Below are 18481 nucleotides of genomic sequence, written 5' to 3'. Positions count from 1 at the left end.
CTGGGGAACTGGACAGCAACATGCAGAAGAATGAAACTAGACCACTTTCTTACACCATACACAAAAATAAACTCAAAATGGCTGAAGGACCTGAATGTGAGACAGGAAACCATCAAAACCCTCGAGGAGAAACCAGGAGACAACTTCCTTAACCTAAGCTGCAGCAATTTCTTACTCGACACATCCCCAAAGGCAAGGGAATCAAGAGCAAAAATGAACTATTGGGACCTCATCAAGATAAAAAGCTGCACGGCAAAGCAAACCATCAACAAAACTAAAAGGCAACCGACAGAATGGGAAAAGATAGTTGCAAATGACATATCAGATAAAGGGCTAGTATCCAAAATCTATAAGGAACTCACCAAACTCCACACAACCTAAAAACAAATAATCCAGTGAAGAAACGGGCAGAAGACACGAACAGACACTTCTCCAAAGAGGACATCCAGATGGCCAAAAGACATGTGAAAAGATGCTCAGTATCACTCATCATCAGGGAAATACAAATCAAAACTATAACTGAGATACCACCTCATGCTGGTCAGGCTAAAATGAACAAATCAGGAGACTACAGATGCTGGTGAGGATGTGGAGAAATGGGAACCCTCCTACACTGTTGGTGGGAATGTAAACTGGTGAAGCTGCTCTGGAAAACAGTGTGGAGGTTCCTCAAAAAATTAGCAACAGAACTCCCCTATGACCCAGCAATAGCACTGCTAGGAATTTACCCAAGGGATACAGAAGTGCTGATGCATAGGAGCACATGTACCCCAATGTTCATAGCAGCAATGTCAACAATAGCCAAATCATGGAAAGAGCCTAAATGTCCATCACTTTATGAATGGATCAAGAAGATGTGGTTCATATATACAATGGAATACTACATGGCAACAAGAAAGAATGAAATCTGGCCATTTGTAGCAATGTGGATGGAACTGGAGGGTATTATGCTAAGTGAAATAAGTCAGGCAGAGAAAGATACCATACGTTTTCATTCGTATGTGGAACAAGAGAAACTTAACAGAGGACCATAGGGGAAGGGAAGTTAGGGGAAATGAAAAATAGTTAAGGAGAGGGAGGGAGGCAAAGCATAGGAGACTCTTAAAAACTGAGAACAAACTGAGGGTTGATGAGGGTGGGGGAGAGGGGAAAATGGGTGATGGGCATGAAGGAGGGCACTTGTGATAAGCACTGGGTGTTATATAAATTGAATTAACTTGACAATAAACTATAATAATTTTTTTTAACTTTTTAAATAAACAAAAGCAATCTGGTGCAAGGAAAACCGGAGGAGAAGAAAACAGTAAGTGATACATGAGTATGGAGACCAAGGGAAATGGTGGACTGGTAAATAAATGACATCGGAAACGTGGCTATCTGTTTAGGAGGGGCTATTTTGTTTTTTTTAGTTTTCTTTAAAATTTTATTTGGAGGGGGAGGGCCAGAGAGAGGGAGAGAATTCCAAGCAGGCTCCACACTGTCAGCAGAGAGCCTGATGCAGGGTTCGATCCCAGGAACTGTGAGATCATGACCTTAGTTGAAATCAAGAGTCGGATGCTCAACTGACTATACACCCGGGCGCCCCAATACAGGGTGATTTTAGATGTCACTCTACATAATTAGATCTGTCATGTCACTATTATACTTACTGATTTATTTACCTATTTCTGTATCAGTATCACACTGTAAGGTTTTATATTGTATTCTGATATCTTACAGGGTTAGTCCACCCTCATTGCTGTTTTTCAAAAATGTACTGGTCCCAAAGCAATTTTGGAGAACAAAGCTGGAGACATCATGCTCCTGGATCTCAAACTAAATTACAAATCTATAGGAATAAAGCTGTTATGGTATTGGCATAGAAAAAGACATACTGACCAATGGAACAAAATGGAGAGCTCAGAAATAAACCTGTATTAGATACTTTATATTTTATATATATTTTATATTTTTAAACTGTGTGAAAACCATTAAGCACTATCATTCCGAATTTAAAGTGAAGAGAGGGGGTTCCACCAGAGTGAGCAGCTTTCACAAGAATTCACTTCTGGCAGAGGGAACCTGTCTAGGGTCTGGACTCCAGCTCAAGGCTCCTACTAGTCTTTGGATTTATTTGATATTTATTTGACATTTGTTTAGTACCTACTATGTGCCAAGCACTGTTCAAGGTGATGAATATAGCAATTAACAAAACAGACACAAATTTCTGTCCTCATAGAATTTATATTCTATTGTGTTGACAAGACCCTGGGTTTATTTTATTAGTATCCTAAGATGTTTAGTAATACATACCCATCATAACACTCTGTTCAGCGATCTGCTTAATTCTGAGCACCATCCCGGTTATACTTTCCTTAGGGACCTGACTTCATCCCTTTACAGAAGCCTGGAGAGTTTTGAGCCCAGACTTCCCGTTACTTTGCATATTTTGACAAGAAGTGCGAGAATTATGCATTTATGACTTAGGCTTTATTTCCAAGGATGATTCCCAAGTGATGACAGCCAATTGTGCATTTCTGATGGGAGTGCCTCTGCTTCAGCTCTGCTCCGAGGGCTTGAGCAGCACCAGACCAGGACCAGGCAAGTAGCTGGTACAGGCTGGAGGTTTCTGAAACACTGGATCCAAACTCTCCCTACTTGTGGGAATTCAAAGAATCCTTTCATTTATAGTTATCTCCACAATCCCCTACACTTCCTGTAACTTCTGCCCCACATTACTTTTATGGTTTTAGGAGTGTGTCTAACGTGCTACTAGAAGTATGAAAAAATTTCTACGAAAATGAGTTTTTTTACTTTTAAAATATTTTAACAAGCAGTGAGTGGAACGTGCTACCATAACTGATGAAGCTCATGGACATAATGAGGCAGATGAAAGTTTCTTGGCACCCATGGAAATAGGAGTATCTGGGCTATAAAGCAAGGAGTTCTAGGCATGCCTAGGTCTCAAGGATTGAAATCTTGGCGCAGCCTGCCACCTGCAGGATAACTTCCCAACTAACTCTGGAAGAGAAAACTGGCAATCCCAGTAAAAACACATCTCATGATCAGTGGTGGAAGCTATGTTCCTTGCAGTACGTTTCTTATGATTAAGTATTAAATTTAATAATTTAATAAATAAACCATTACTTTTGCCCTTTTCTTTAATTCTCTTTAAAAAAATCACTTCAATTCAATTGTCTTTACACCAATTCTTTCCTTGCTTTTAACTGGTCAGAAACAAACAATCGCCTTCATTCTGCTCAGAGCTGAGGTCACCAAAAACAGACCCTACAACTACAGCCTACGAAAATATGCTAATTTTGGAAACCCTGCTACTTCCTAGTAGGTCTCTTTTATCTTTTATGGATTAATGACTATACATATACAGATTATGTATATATGACAATATTTCTAAATCATCTCAAGTAGAAGAAGCAACACAATAATCTGTTTACAAATGGGGGGAGGCAGGAAGAGAGAGTATGAAAAAACACTGGTGGGGTGTTTCTTAGTGTCTTATTGGCTATTCCTTTCACTAAGTTACAGGGAAGTTTTCCTGGCTTTAAAAGAGAAAGAAGTTAGGGAATGACGCGGTGACACAGAACTTAATAGCATACATAAACAACACACATCAAAAATAAACAAAAGAGAAAGGACAGCAAGACTGAAACCAATACAAAGTGCGTTAGGCGAGCAGTATGTAAAAGATCAAGGAAAAAAGGGAACAAGGTAGCTTAGTCAGAAAGGCATCACAGAAGGGGGCAGGAATATAAATAAAAGAGTGAGAACAAATATTCATCAAAAAAGAATACACTTAGAGATTTTTAAAATCTGAGGGATCTTTAAACAATGCTTTAAAGTAATCGCTACACCCAAGGTGGGCCTCGAACCCAGAGCCTAGAGATCAAGAGTTTGCAGGCTTCACCTACCCAGCCAGCCAGGTGCCCCGAAGGAATACACTTTCATTAATTTCCTCTCAGAAAACAGGAAAGGGCGATTTTAGGACCCTCCTTTATCCTGGCGCAGTTAGTTCATTATTATTGGCTTTTCCTTAGCTGCCTTGACAGGTGGAAGGACGTCAAGGTCAATTTCCTTACCACTTTCTCTACTCAGCCTGCAACTTTGAAATCACGTGGAAAGCTTGAACCAACGCGGGTCCTCACTCCGGAGCAACTAAATCAAAGTCTGGGATGAGGCCAGTCCTGGTACGGTTTTAAAGCTTCCCTCCCGACTTCTTCCCTCCCGACTTCCCTAACCTGCAGCGGTGAGAACAGACTGGAGTCGGAGCCTAGGCCCGGCCCCTTCCCGCCGGAAGCAGCCGAAGTTGGTCGCAAGCCTCCACCCCGAAGGGAGGGGCTCACTAGGACACACTCGGGGCAGAAACGCGGCGTGCGCCCTCCCGACCGCTAGGGGGCGAACGGCGCGCTTTAGCGCCCATTTTTCGGCGCTGGGCCGGATGACCCCACTCGTGCGCATGCTCGACGCGTCCCGGAGGGCGCCGGTGCCGGTGTTTCCCCACGTGTGGCGTGAACCCAGAGGGCATCATGTTGTGAAGAGATGGGGGCTGCAGTGTTTCGCGCAATCAGGAATTTCAACCTAGAGAACCGGGCGGAACGGGAAATCAGCAAGATGAAGCCCTCTCCCGCCCCTAGGCACCCCTCCACCAAGAGCCTGCTGCGAGAGCAGATGATTCGTAAGTGGTGCAAGGGGGCGTCCGGACTCCGCGCGCGGGCTCCCGAGTCGGGCTTGGTGGCTCGGCGTCCGTGGATCTTGGTCTATTGGCGTGGGTGACCGGGGTTGGCCGCAGTGACTTCGCCAGCCCAGCGCGGTAAAGTCGATCCCCCAGGCCGGTGACATTGAAACTGTCCCATTGCGCCCTGGGTGGAGTGGCGGCTCCGCCCACTCTGAAGTTGCGGAGGTGGCGGCCGCTGCGCAGACCTTCGGAGGCTTTTATCTTTAATGCTTGAGGTACTGAGTCCTACTCTGAAGTTCCTCGGAAGTGCTCTGTAGGGATCTTCACAGAACTGTGGACGCCGGGCCTGACCTGGCATTTTGATTTACATGTATGGTACTTCTTACATGTTCCGAGTGATTTTTATTAAAGAACTAATTAGAAGTGGCTGTCTTGTGTTAAGTGTTAGGTTCTTAGAGGGAATTTGCTTTGGTTTTAATATCATGATATTCTTTTTTGTAGACCATCCAGAAATTAAGGGAGAAGTTGCTAGAAAAGATGCCAAACTGCTGTCCTTACTAAAAGACGTGTATGTTGATTCCAAAGATCCTGTGTCTTCTGTGCAGGTAATGTGTGTTTTAATTCAGCAGATAAGGAATTGAACCTGTTTGTGTTCCAGGAAAACGAACGAGAGAAGTGTGGTAGGTAGGAAAAGAGAGTGAGGGCTCTGCTTGTTTAAAACTGTCACTGTAGTTGTGACCAGACTACAGTGAATTGGCAAAACTTAAGCCCAGTGCTGGTGGTGGTATTGCACAATATGTAGGATGTGGTAAGGGACTTCTAGTAGTTGTCGTCATTTGAATGACCAGAAGAGAGCTTTAATACTATTTTCTCATCTTTCAGTGGGTTGGGTTTTGTCCTGATGAGGGATTCTTTTAGTGTTGTTATTGGTGTTTTGGTTTTATTTTTTAAAGATATAATCAGGAGATGTAAAAATTGAGAGTTTATGGACTACATTGGGAATGGGAACCTATATGTAAATCTATATATAAATGCAGTGCACAAGTGCTTTGTATATAGTTATGAACAAAACAGACTTGGTCCTTGCTCTTATAAGATTGTGAGGAACACAGACATTAAACAGATGAACAACCATACGTATATGATTGCTGATACGTCTGTGAGAGAGAAGTGTAGGCTCTGTGAGTGTATCAGAGGGACCGGTTTGTGACTGGACAATCAGGGGTGGGGGACATTTAAGCTCAGGCCTGAAGGATGAACCTGAGTTAACTAGATGAGTTTGTTGGAGCAGGAAAGTTCTATGTTGGGGGAAGAGTGTGATTAAAGGAGAGGAAAGTTCCAGTGACAACTCCCAGATATTTTTCCGTTCTAAAATTCTCCGGTCCTCTCTGTCTAGATTGGTCATACTGTTTGCACAGATACTGTTATTAATGTAATTTTCATTAGATAAGCAAAATAAAACTCATGTAAAATAAGGTTTGTGAATTGTTGCATGTAATTGCAATTACAGGGCTCATTTATCACCAGATGTTCCCATAAGAAAGATGGAAGGGCTGGTGTTCATGTTTTTTGTGTTGATACTTCCAGCAATAACAGGTGTTGTAGAATACTTCAACTGCTGCTTCTCTCATGCTATACTAAATCATGCATTCAAAAATTGGCCCTTGGGGAGTGAAAACAATTTAACAATTTTTATGAATACAATTACTTAGATACAAAACATAAGGAGATATACAGTGGTAATAAAATTTGAGGGGGAAAGTCTAAAAAGACTCAGGGGAACGACAGTGAAAAAGAGGTTGAAGTACCTACTTACGCTTTGTCCCTTTTTCTCTTTTGGGTAGTTCATAGTTTTCTTAATGATTTGTGACGTTTTTAGACATTTGTGATACTGTGTATATCATATGTCAAATAATTTTTTGTCTGTCCTTATTTGTTTTTGGTTTTGGTTTGGAGCGAGAGTGCGTGCACGCTAGTGCACGCACCTGTGCAAGCTAGGGCGGGGGGGGGGGGGGGGTGGTGGTGCACAGGACCCGAAGCAGGCTCCGGGTGTTATGACAGCAGTTAGAGCGAGTGACGCAGGGCTTGAACTTTGGACTGTGAGACCATGACTTGAGCTGAAGCTGGCCGGACGCTTAACCCGCTGAACCACCCAGGCGTCCCTTTTGTCTGGCTCTTTAACTTATTATTGCTATTCAAAATTCTGTCAAATATGTAGCCTTTTTTTGTTTTTCCTGATATTAGAAGTCTGGACCCCCCATGAAAATGATTTTCTGTTTTGGCACTTTTATGACGGGATGTTTTGCGTGAACATCTTTATTTGGCATTAAGTGTAGTGTTCAGTGTGTGGAGGGAGATCTTTTCAGCCGGGTGGTCCGTTGTCTAAACAGAATTTATTGAATAACCAGGTCTTTTCTCCACTCACAATACTAATATATACAAGTCTGTTTATGGACTTATCAGTTCTCCTCACTGCCGGAGTCCAGCGCCAGCAGGTCCAGGGCTCCCTAGAGGATGGACGGTGTCGGTGGAAGGGAGCGAGAGAGCCTCGGCTTCTTTCTGCCCACCACGCAGGCATCTCTGCTCTGACCGGAGAGTCAGCTTTATTTATGGAAAAAATGTATGGGCTACAAAACAGAAGTGGCAATTGCCTTAGACAGTGATTTCTGATAACAAAGTCTTCGTATGTAAAAATTTCCCAGAACGTAGGTAGGTGGAAGACTCACGCATAACCTTTGTCCATAGGTGACTGGGTGCTTATCACATGGGGAAGGAAGGGATCTGTAGCGTTCAAATACAAGGCGAAGTTTTTAGCAAAGGCAAGAGGGGTCAATAGCCTGTTTTCTGAAGGGAAGAAAAACATGATTTCTCAGGAAATGTAACATTTGCTCCTATAATCACAAAAGAGGAAACACCTATAACAAGTTTTTTTTCACAGGGTACAATCCACATATTTTTACCACAAGAAGGCAAGTCACTCCTGATATCAGTCAGTCAGATGCCTTGGGGGTCGGTGCTCAAGCAGAAATTGAGTGGGGGCTGAGTGGGTGCAGGCGCAGTCGCCATCTGACTGTGGGAGGCCTTGCCCTGACCCCCACCGCTCCCCAAAAGATTCCTGGCTCTTGTCAGTTTTTTCCAGATGAACTTGAGAATCAAATTCTCAGGTTCTTTAGTAAGTCTGATTCGGATTTTGAGTGTAACTGAGTTGGAATGTACAGATTAATTTGAAAACTAACATCTTTGTATTAGTTTTGGGGGTACAGAGGGATGGTTGCTACCTTAGGATCTTTTTTCACTATTGCCAATTTCCAGAAAGTGAGTAATCTTTATATTGTAGGTACCCACATTGCAAGGCTATTATTTCTGTTAGTTTTTCAGTTTGTTATATTGTTTTTTTGAAGATACTCTCATATCATCAGCACAGAATTACAGTTTTCTGGTATTTGTACTGCTACATTTATTGTGTTTGTAGCATTAACATAGCAGTGAAAGTTGGCATTCTATCCTGTTTTCTTACATAGGGGGTCTCTAATGTTTCAGCATTAATTATAATAAAATGATATGGTTTCTGATTTAAAAATACTTTTTTCACATTTGGGACTTATTCATTGTTAATTTGCTCAGAGTTTGTTTTTTCTTTTAATCAAAAGAGGGTGTAGGGGGGCACCTGGGTGGCTCAGTCAGTTAAGCGTCCGACTTTGGCTCAGGTCATGATCTCACGGTTCATGGGTTCGAGCCCTGCATCGGGCTCTGTGCTGACAGCTAGCTCAGAGCCTGGAGCCTTCTTCCAGTTCTGTGTCTCCTTCTCTCTCTGACCCTGCCCTGCTCGCACTGTCTCTCTCGATCTCTCAAAAATAAATAAAAAACAAAACAAAAAACTTAAAAAAAAAGAGGATGTTGAATTTTATCAGATATTTAGTATCATAATATTTCAGTATTTGATATTAAACAGAAGGGGAATTTGAGTAAAAGTATATGTGGAGTGGAAGAAGGATTATCTGGGAATAGAAGGTTAAGAGAAGCTCTGAGTTTTGGAAAATGAAGAAGTTGGGATGATGTTTCAGGCCAAAGTTACAATATAGAGGTAGGAGAGAGTGATGCCTTCAGAAACCAGTTAGAGTTCTTTACAGTTAGGGGAAAGTGTGAGCAATACATCTGGGAGAAGTGAGATAGGATAGAGGTAATAGAGACCCAGTCATGGAGATTATTTGTCTTGCTAAAAAATTTGGGTTTTATCTTGAGGAGAGTGGAAAGTCACTGAAGAGTTTTATATCTGATTAACTTCATAATGGGCTGGGAGGGAATAAAATGCATTTTATGCAGTCAAAGGAGACCCCACAGGAGATTTTGACTTGGTGATGTAGTGACCAGGAGAGAAGTGAATGTGTTCAAGAGGGACTTAGAAATCACTATCAACAGGATTTGGACGTTGATTGGATGCGATGCATGAGGAAGAGGGAGATATCCCATATAACAGGACATAACAAAAGCTTTAAGGTTTGGAATTAGATATGAAGGGAAGTGATATTGGTCACTGAGATGAAATATATGGGGATAGGGGCGCCTGGGTGGCTCAGTCAGTTAAGCATCCGGCTTTAGCTCAGGTAATGATCTCACAGTTCGTGGTTTCGAGCCCCATGTCAGGCTCTGCTGACAGCTCAGAGCCTGGAACCTGCTTCAGATTCTGTATCTCCCTCTCTCTCTGACCCTCCCCTGCTTACGCTCTCTCTGTCTCTCAAAATAAATTAAAAAAAAATATATATATATATATGGGGATAGAATTAGATTTTCGGAGGAAAGGGGTAATTTCAGTTTTAGACATTGTTGATTTTGAGGTGCTCGTAGGTAATCCAAGTGAAGATGTCCTGTCCGCATTTGGGATTTTGGGTCTGTAAGTAAGGAGAAAGGTTTAGGTTTGAGATCAGCTTTGAAAGTTGCTAACAGGTAGGTAGTAATGGAAGTCCAGGGTGTGTATGGGATTACTGTAGTAGAATGTGAGGACTGGAAAGAAGGCCTGGGCCAGAACTGGGAGCTCACTAACCCTCAGGGAGCAGCTGAAGAGAAAAAGCCCACAAGAACAAAGGAGCCACTCGAGAGACAGCTGGGAAGCTAGGAAAAGGAGTGGCATGGAAACTGAGGGGAGAGTTTGTTATGGGTGTGTTGGAGTGGTCAACAGTGTCAGACCTGTAGTGAGTGTACAGAGCGCCTGAAAAGTGTCTTCTGCATTAAGATTGAATCCTCTAATCTAATCCTGGATCAGAGATCACAAATACCATTAAAGCTTAACCAGAGGGAAGGAAACTGGCCATAAACAACAGTGTTGATTTGGGTTTGGTGGCCATTTTTAAAAAGAGAGTGATGATGGCATTTTTATATTTTGACCAAACAGCAGCAGTAGGCAGGGTACAATTGAAAGAAAAAGAAAAAGGGAATGGTTGGCATGGCGAAGTAATGAATGAAATACGGAGCACAGAGCAAGGATTATACTTGGATGGGACAGACAGTGGAAAGATGGGCATGCATAGGTTGTTTTCTTTTTTTTATGTTTGTGTGTTGGTTTATTTTCTCTCAAGAGGCAAGATTTCTAGCATATTTTTAAATTCATTTAAGGTATTTGGAGGCATTGAATATGAAATACAAAACTAGGAAACAGAATGGAGATTATCGAGTAAGTTGTTAGGGCAGCATCAGAATTCTGCCCTTCCAAAACAGGTTTTTATCTAGTAAATTCATTTTTGTTATATTAATATGCATGAAATAACGTGATGAGCGGATGGTATACAATTGATTGTTATTTTGTAGAACTACCTAGATTTCTTAATGATGGTCGAGCTGTAGTTATGAAATGGTGATGTGCAAAAGTGCCATTGAATCTATGGGTCATTGTAATGCGGTAGTGTAGTTAGGAGAAGCATGTGTAGTATTTATTTGAAGAATAGTGGAGATTTCAGAAGCATGAAAGTAGATGTCAGATCTTTTCTCTCATCTTGAAAGCCTTTTGTTTTTGTTTTTTGATACTAGGTAAAAGATGCCGGAACACGTCAAGAGCCAAAGGAGTTCAGATTGGTAAAAGGCCAAGACTTTAATATGATGAGTAGTAAGAACATTCCCAAAGGCAAAATTTCCATCGTAGAGGCATTGACACTTCTCAATAATCATAAACTTTATCCAGAAACATGGACTGCTGAGAAAATAGCAGAAGAATACTGTCTAGAACAGAAAGATGTAAAATCCCTTCTCAAATATTTTCTTACTTTTGAAGTCAAAATCATCTCTCCTGAAGACAAGAAAGCAATACCATCAAAATGAAGAAAATGTTGAAATTACTTTTCCTATATATATTCCCCAATCCTATGTCCTGATTAGTTTCTTATTTAGTTTCAAATTACTGAGTGTTTAAAGCTCCCTTTGTGGGAGAGCATTCTATTTATTGAGCTCTGCTGAATTTTCAGGATTGCCAGTAGAATGAATTTTGTTTTCTTGTAAAGTTTAATTTGGCTTAGGTATATGTTCATATGTAATATCAGTAAGACAAAGCAGCACATGTATAAATTATTATAAGTAAAGTTAATGTGTAATTTTAGGTACATCATATCATCAGCTTTTCAGTTGGTCATATGGCCTCTTGGGAAATGTCCTGTATCTCTCTTGTTTAACATTCAAAGTTTTGCCGTCCAAAATTTATTCTTCCTATGGAATTGTGAAAGTAAGAGTTTTGCTACCTTTTATGACTGTATTTTCTTGTTAGGGCAAGGGAGACTTGACAGCGAGGTAGGATAACAGTATTTCCCAAATGAACGCAGACAGGAAAGTGGACACAAAATCAATAGGAAGTACACTTTTATTATTACAGGGAAAAAGAGTTAGGACTTCTCTTGTTTTGAACTGGTTTTATGTATGAAATAACTTCTTAAAATTAAAAAGGAATTGGTATTTATGAAATTTTAGCAGTCTCTGTTTTGACAGACAGGTAAATCCAGAAGCTTTCAGAGAAGCAGGCAGTCATGAGAGCTGTCTGGAAAAGGAACTTCTCCGGATTTTATAGAGAAATACAAGAAAATTGTGAAGAATGGTTAAATCAAAGAACCATGGTAAATGAAATCTGGTGACGAATTATATGTATGTTTTCTCATTTAAACTCTGGTTGAAGGAAGAGAGGGAAAAAGTGTGAGAAGTACAAAGTGTGATCATTGGAAAGGACCCAGGAAATTGCTGCTTCATCGGTTGAACCAATTTATGAGTACAGAATACACTGAGACTAGGGTCTTGAGTGAGATCATGTAAGTTTAGCTCTATTGTATTACCACCCATGGGATCTTGGGTAGATTGTATAGCCTCTTAGAGACTGAATTATCTCTATAAAGTGAATATAATGCTGCCTTACTTAACTCTAACAGTTACTGTGAAGGTAAATAATAAAGGACTGAACAAATAGGACTTGATTCTTCGCAGTTAAGAACAGAGCTGGGGAGGTTTCATGACCTATTTAGGATTATTCTCTGGTTTATGACATAGCCAGGTCTAAAATCTAGGTTTTCAGATTCTTAGTGGTATGGTTTCTTTCTCCGGGGCAAAAAGAAGCATATTTCAGAAGAGCAGAAAGTGTAAGTTGTAGGAATATTGAAAATGTGTAAGAAAAATTCCAAGTTATCTGTGTCCTTCTGAAGGAAGATGGACATTCACTGTTTCCCAGGGATTCCCTTGGGAATGGTCCGGAAGCTGCTGAGGAATTCAGCATGACGATGGAGGGCAGCATTTGCAATGCTGGAAAGAGAAATGGGCTGAGATAGAAAATGTTAAGCTTGTTTTCAACTGCAATTTCATTATGTGAATAAACTACCTTGTTGATATTTGGTTCAAAACCGTTCTTTAAGAAAACTGTATAAAATTGCATTTTAAAGCTCTGGTAAATCAGTCATCAAAACTGTTTTCCTTTATGAAATAAAGGTCAATACTTGAATTACTAATACTGCTATTTCTGAGCCATCTTCCCTGTTCAGATCTACGCACCATGGTTAGTCATCTGTAAATCTGGCTGTAAAATGGTGTCACATGATAAAATAAAGTACTTCCCATATCTTTCATTGGCCTCTTACTGCTTTTTAACTATATGTAGGAGAGCGCCTGAGTAGTAGTGGTGTCACAGAAAGCATGGAGTTCAGATTCAGAGAACTGGGGTGCAGATCTCCGCCTCACCACTGGCAATGGTATCTTAGAAGCAATGACTGTGCAAGGCACTGATCTCGGTGCTTTACGTTTACTAACTTGCTTGATATTTACCTTAGGCAGGAAGAGAAGTACTTTTAATCATGTTTTACAGAGGAAATTGAAGCACAGATATCTAAACTAACTGTTCAAAGATTAGTAAGTGTGGGAACCTGGATTTAAACCTTAGTAGTAGGTTATTTTCAAAACCTAGTGCTCCTAAACATTTTACGTGTTGCCTCTTTGGGATTGTAAGAATTAAGTGATGGCATTCAAGGTGCAGGACTACCCTGCGCATTGGATATGAGAAACACATCTGGGCCCTCTCCACTGTCATAGATTGGTTTAGTAAGTCTGAAAGATGCCTTTGTTGATGGGATCTAGATTGGGGGTGTTTTTAAAAATACTTAATGACTAGTGTGGCAGCATTAAAAAATAATGTCTGGTGTGTGCTAACCATCTGTGGAGGTTAAATAATCACAATGTCTGGGTCTAAAGTTTATTGTGGGGGAAAAAAAAGGAAGGAACAGGAGATAGAGGGTGGCTTTGAAGGAGAGCAGCTTTCCAGGGTATGAAGAAGGGAGGAGGGAAAGAATTCCTGGGGATGAAAAGATACGGGGTTAGCAGAGTCAGGAGAGGAGGCTGGAAGTTGAGTCAGGATGGAAGGAGAACTGATCCACAGAGCCGGTAAAAGAAAAGCTGCCTAAGTAGGTACATTGGGTAAAGCTCTGTGATCAACAGGGGCACTATATAATTCATTGCCCAAACGACATTTGAAAGACAAAAGGGCACCAATTACATTAGAACAATAGGGACAGTAGCATAAACTGGATATCTTGGGTAAACTAGGACGTGTGGTCATGCTAACCACAAAAGGCATTAATGGAGGTCTTGACGGCCATCTCACCATTCCTCACTCAGGAATTACCCTTGACTGCCAGGTCCCTGCTTGGCCGCAGCTAATGCTTGTACATGGACATTCCCTCCGTATCTACTCCAAACCCTTAAAACACCCATAACCCCAAGAAAAGGAGGGTGGGGCCCTGGACAATTCTTGATTAGGAAGCTTCTATCTCCATAATTGGGTACCCATCTCTGGATGTATTGAACTGAAGCAGCTCAAAGCACCCTGAATTGGGGCAGTGTTCTAAGTTTGTCGCGTACAAGTGGAAAATAGAAGAAACGAGCATGGATACAGCATTAAAGTGGTTTTATGCAGCTTGAGGAGCCATCATTCTAGTAGCTACACTATCTTATTTGTCCTGACAAAGACCCATCCAGTAAATATTTCCAGGGAAGGAATATCTATCCATTTGTTTATCTGAATATTCCGTTTCTCCTGCTTTAGGAAGATATAGGACTGAGTTTACTCGTTAGGAGAAATGATGAAATATCAGAAGGACTTAGATCTAAATCCCTATATAAAAACCAAGGCACAGCATTTGGGTCACTAATTCCATGGTCTTTCTTTGCCATTGCTGTGCTCCAACAGTAGAACTATGTCTTGGGAACACCTGTGAGCAGAATTGTAGAAGAGGAGCTCGCCAGTTAAAAGAACAGTATCCTGAGCAGACGTGAGACTGTAATTTTTTAATGTGTTGATGTGAAGTATATAGATGGTAACACCAAAATTGCTTCCTCCTTGCTTCCTGTGGGGAAAAAAAAGCAACAGGTAGGTCATTAGGAAGATGAATAATTTGGGAACAAGGGTTTAGTCAATGGGATAAGCCAGTGCTTGGGAGTTGAGTAGGAATGCCTGAAATGGAAGGAAATGGAAGAGAGCAGTGTACAGTCTTGAGTAGGAAGATTTCTTGGTTACATGAGAGAATGTAACCTTTGGAAGAATTAAATCTAATTCTGAAAGAGGAAAACCGCAACAAGCCACCTGACTGGGGCTATACTCTGCTTATGGCTCCAAAGCAAGTAAGGACTTGTGATAAATAAAAGGACTAAGTGAAGTGAAGGATTGATTACTGACAGCCACAGCTGGAAATAGAGGGAGCTCTGAGGAAACAAATAAGCAACAGTCTCATTTCTAAAATAAGCCTCGGGCCTTTCTCTTATTTCACAAAGGTAAATGTTGATTACATCTAATACATGTATGTTTGGTAGTAAAAATTCCATTTAGAGCCAGATTTTCCTGTAAATGTCCTCCTGCATTTTAAGCATAATATAAATCATCCAATAATTGAGTTATGTAAATAATGAGGATTATTACTTTTATTCTAGAATTATCTATAACTCCCTTTCATTTTTCATTGATGATCACTATACAACAGTATATTTTTGTATGATACTTACATTTTATTTTTTCAGTATATGACATTATAATTTTACATATCTTTATATGGGTTGATGAGTATGTAAATAGATACTGCTTTTTAATTGCTCAGTTAAGAAACAATACAAATGGGTTCCTACTTTTTATTTAGATGATTATTAGTGCAGGGAAACCCTTGCATAAAATATTCAATTCTCATTAACCCCATTCATTGCTCCTTAGGCCATCATCCATTCATTATTCAGTCATTTCTGTATGCTGGTGCTGGTCCAGAGCTGATTCTATTAGTTCAGATAAGGAGCTTAGAAATGGAAAATGACTTAAAATGTGTCTTGTAGGAAGAAGGGAGTGAGGGGAAGGGAAAGAGGGAAAGGGAGTGGGAGTGAGAGAGGCAGAGAGAGAGAGAAAATATGAGAGAGTGGAAAATTATTTTTAACTTTATCAGCATCCCGGAAATAAAACATCATTAAAGCAAAATGAGTATCTTTTCTCCTCTTAGGTTATTTTCTTGCTGTATCTTTTCCCTTTATTGCTGACGCTGGTGCTTCTGGAGGAATAGAAAAAGTAAGATAAAAGACTTTTTGGAAGACTAGATTTAAGAGATTTTAAAGCCTCAAAACAAGCATTCTTAATAAGGCCTTTAAATATCTAGGTTGACATTCTATTTTTTAAGAGACCCGCTTTTAGGTAGGTCAAATGTGTGACCCAGTTCTGAATGTAGATATAAGATTAATAGTATGATTTTTTTAAACATTCTCTGCTTGTTCAAGTAACTTATTAAGCCAAAAGAAGACATTTAAACTTTGCTTAATAGTTTTTTTAAAGTTTGTTTTTACTTATTTGGAGAAAGAGAGAGCAAGTGGGAGAAGAGCCGAGAAAGGGGGAGACAGATGACAACCTGCTCTTTAAAGAACTCTCGGGGCACCTGGGTGGCTTAGTCGAGTGTCTGGCTTTGGCTCAAGTCATGATCTCGCAGTGTGTGGGTTCGAGCCCAGTGTCGGGCTCTGTGCTGACAGCTAGCTCAGAGCCTGGAGCCTGCTTCAGATTCTGTGTCTCCCTCTCTCTCTGACCCTCTCCTGCTCATGCTGTCTCTCCCTCTCTCTCAAAAATAAATAAAACATGAACATTTTTTTAAATAAATAAATTTGTTACATTATAAGGGGCTCCGTGTTTGTTTAATCTCTCCAAACTCGTGACTTTCTCCGTGTAAACTCCAGTCCTCCCAACAAAGTCCCCTCCTGATGTATGTATTTACCTATGACGCAAAGTGCAAAATAATACTTCAGTGGCTTATTGAATGGTAATTTGTTCAATTCTGTTTAATGAATATTACTAAGTATTAATTGAGTGCAATTTTTGAGCTGAGTATAGAGGTAAGTTATGGTAGAAAATTAACATAGTCTTTGCTTCTGTTCAGATAAGAGTACAAATTACCCAACTCCAGGGCAGAATTTAATTAGGGCTCTAAGAAGTATAAACACAATGCAATGGGAATTCAAAGGAAGGAGAGATGAGAATCCTCCAGATCAGGGTTTATTTGCCTTAACTAATGCTATTGTCCCAAGGAGAATGAAGCCTCCACGTAAGAGGGGAAAATCATAGAAATGTAATTAGTTCATCAAAGAATTAAGTTTCTAGAGAGCCCAGTCCCTCTGTCTCTAAGGCATAGCTGGTGACTACAGGCAGAAGAAGGTCTTCCACTCCCTGTGAAGGTACTTTCACTTTTCTTGAGAGACTATTGAAAGTATTTGCCTTTTGTGTGGCTTTGATTTTCTTATGCTGGTAGATACGGTTTCTATTTTTAATCCCTCCTTGCAGAGCACTGCTGTGGCTGGAGCAAGCGTTGGCTGAGACTCTCCCAGTGACACTCTCTATGGGGCTTGTGTGGGGAACAGAACATGCTATCCCAAGAGAAACTTCTTTAATGTTTAGGGAGAAGTGTGACCTCTGGCAGGGTCCCAGGTCTTCATATTTCATTAGATACCTAATGTCCCTTTTATACCTAGTGTTTATATTTATAGACATTGGAATCCTTTGTGCAGCTGCTATATAGAGGAGCCAGAAGAGTGGGCTCTAATAGTCTGTTAGGGCTTCTGTAACAAAGTAGCACAGACCCGGTAGCCTAGACAACAGACGATTTCTCACAGTGTTGGAGTCTAGAAGTCTGAGATCAAGGCGTTAGCACAGTTGTTTCTTCTGGGGCTCGTCTCCTTAGCTTGAAGTCTTCTTGCTGTGTCTTCACAGTCTTTCCTCTGTACCTGTGACCTAATCTCTTTTTATAAGAACAACAGCACACTGGGGGCGCCTGGGTGGCTCAGTTAGTTAAGTGTCAGATTTCAGCTCAGGTCATGATCTCAAAGTTTGTGAGTTTAAAGCCAAATTGGGTCCTGTGCTCTCAGTGCAGAGCCTGGTTTGGATCCTCTATCTCCCTCTCTCTCCGTCTCCCTTCCCTCCCCCCTCTGGCTTTCTCTCTCTCTCTCTCAAAAATAAATAATAAAACCTTTTTCTTTTTTTAAGTTAAAAAGAAGAAGAAGAAGGAGAGGCACCTGGCTGGCTCAGTCAGTTAAGCCTCCAACTTCAGCTCAGGTCATGATCTTATGGTTCGTGGGTTTGAGCTCTGCATAGGGCTCTGTGCTGACAACCCAGACCTGGAGACTGCTTCGGATTCTGTGTCTTCCTTTCTCTCTACCCTTCCCCTGCTCATACTCTCTCTCTCTCTCCTCCTCCTCTCTTTCTCTCCTTCTCCCTCTCTCTCAAAAATAAACATTAAAAATTTTTTTTTAATTAAAAAAAAAAAGAACTCCAGCACATTGGATTGCGGCCCACCCTAATGATCTCACTTAACCTTAATTACCCCTTTGAAGGTCTGTTCTCCAAACACAGTCACATTCTGAGGTGCTGGGGGTAGGACTTAAACATATGAATTTTGAGGGAACACAGTTCAATCCATAGCACTAACCTATGTCAGATTTTAGCTGCATATAATTATTTTTAGGGACATAATTTGATCTTGGTGTGTTTTACATTGCATAAAGTACAATTTAGTTTGTGCTGTGGTATAGCCTGAACAATTCTGTTAATGACAGTTGGGTGCAGTGCCTATTGAAACACCCCAGGTGGAGCCAAGTTGGCGGAGAGGAAGGGAGCTCTGTAAACTCCCTCCGCACCGTTTTTCAAACTGAGAAGGATATTACGTTCATCTGCGAGAGCGGAAGGAGAAAATACGAACTCCAGAGGGAATAGAACCTCAAGGATACCTGAGTGAGTGGGGGCGAACGGGGGAGATCCGAGGACGGGCCAGCCCAGACGGGCAGGGGAGGTAA

General features: G+C 40.9%; 1 protein-coding gene across 1 annotated transcript; it reads left to right on the top strand.

Moving 5' to 3' along the window:
- Window positions 1–4462: 4462 nt before the first annotated feature.
- Window positions 4463–12756, top strand: NDUFAF4 (NADH:ubiquinone oxidoreductase complex assembly factor 4). The gene is made up of 3 exons (XM_029944168.1): window positions 4463–4672; window positions 5174–5277; window positions 10694–12756. The coding sequence occupies exons 1-3, from the start codon at window positions 4537–4539 to the stop codon at window positions 10979–10981; spliced, it is 528 nt and encodes a 175-aa protein (XP_029800028.1). The 5' UTR covers window positions 4463–4536; the 3' UTR covers window positions 10982–12756.
- The last annotated feature ends 5725 nt before the right edge of the window (window positions 12757–18481 follow it).

Source organism: Suricata suricatta, chromosome 7 (assembly GCF_006229205.1).
Source record: "Suricata suricatta isolate VVHF042 chromosome 7, meerkat_22Aug2017_6uvM2_HiC, whole genome shotgun sequence".
Classification (NCBI taxonomy): Eukaryota; Metazoa; Chordata; class Mammalia; order Carnivora; family Herpestidae; genus Suricata; species Suricata suricatta.
The sequence above is the reverse complement of the archived record's forward strand: the minus strand, read 5'-3'. Positions and strand labels throughout refer to the sequence as shown.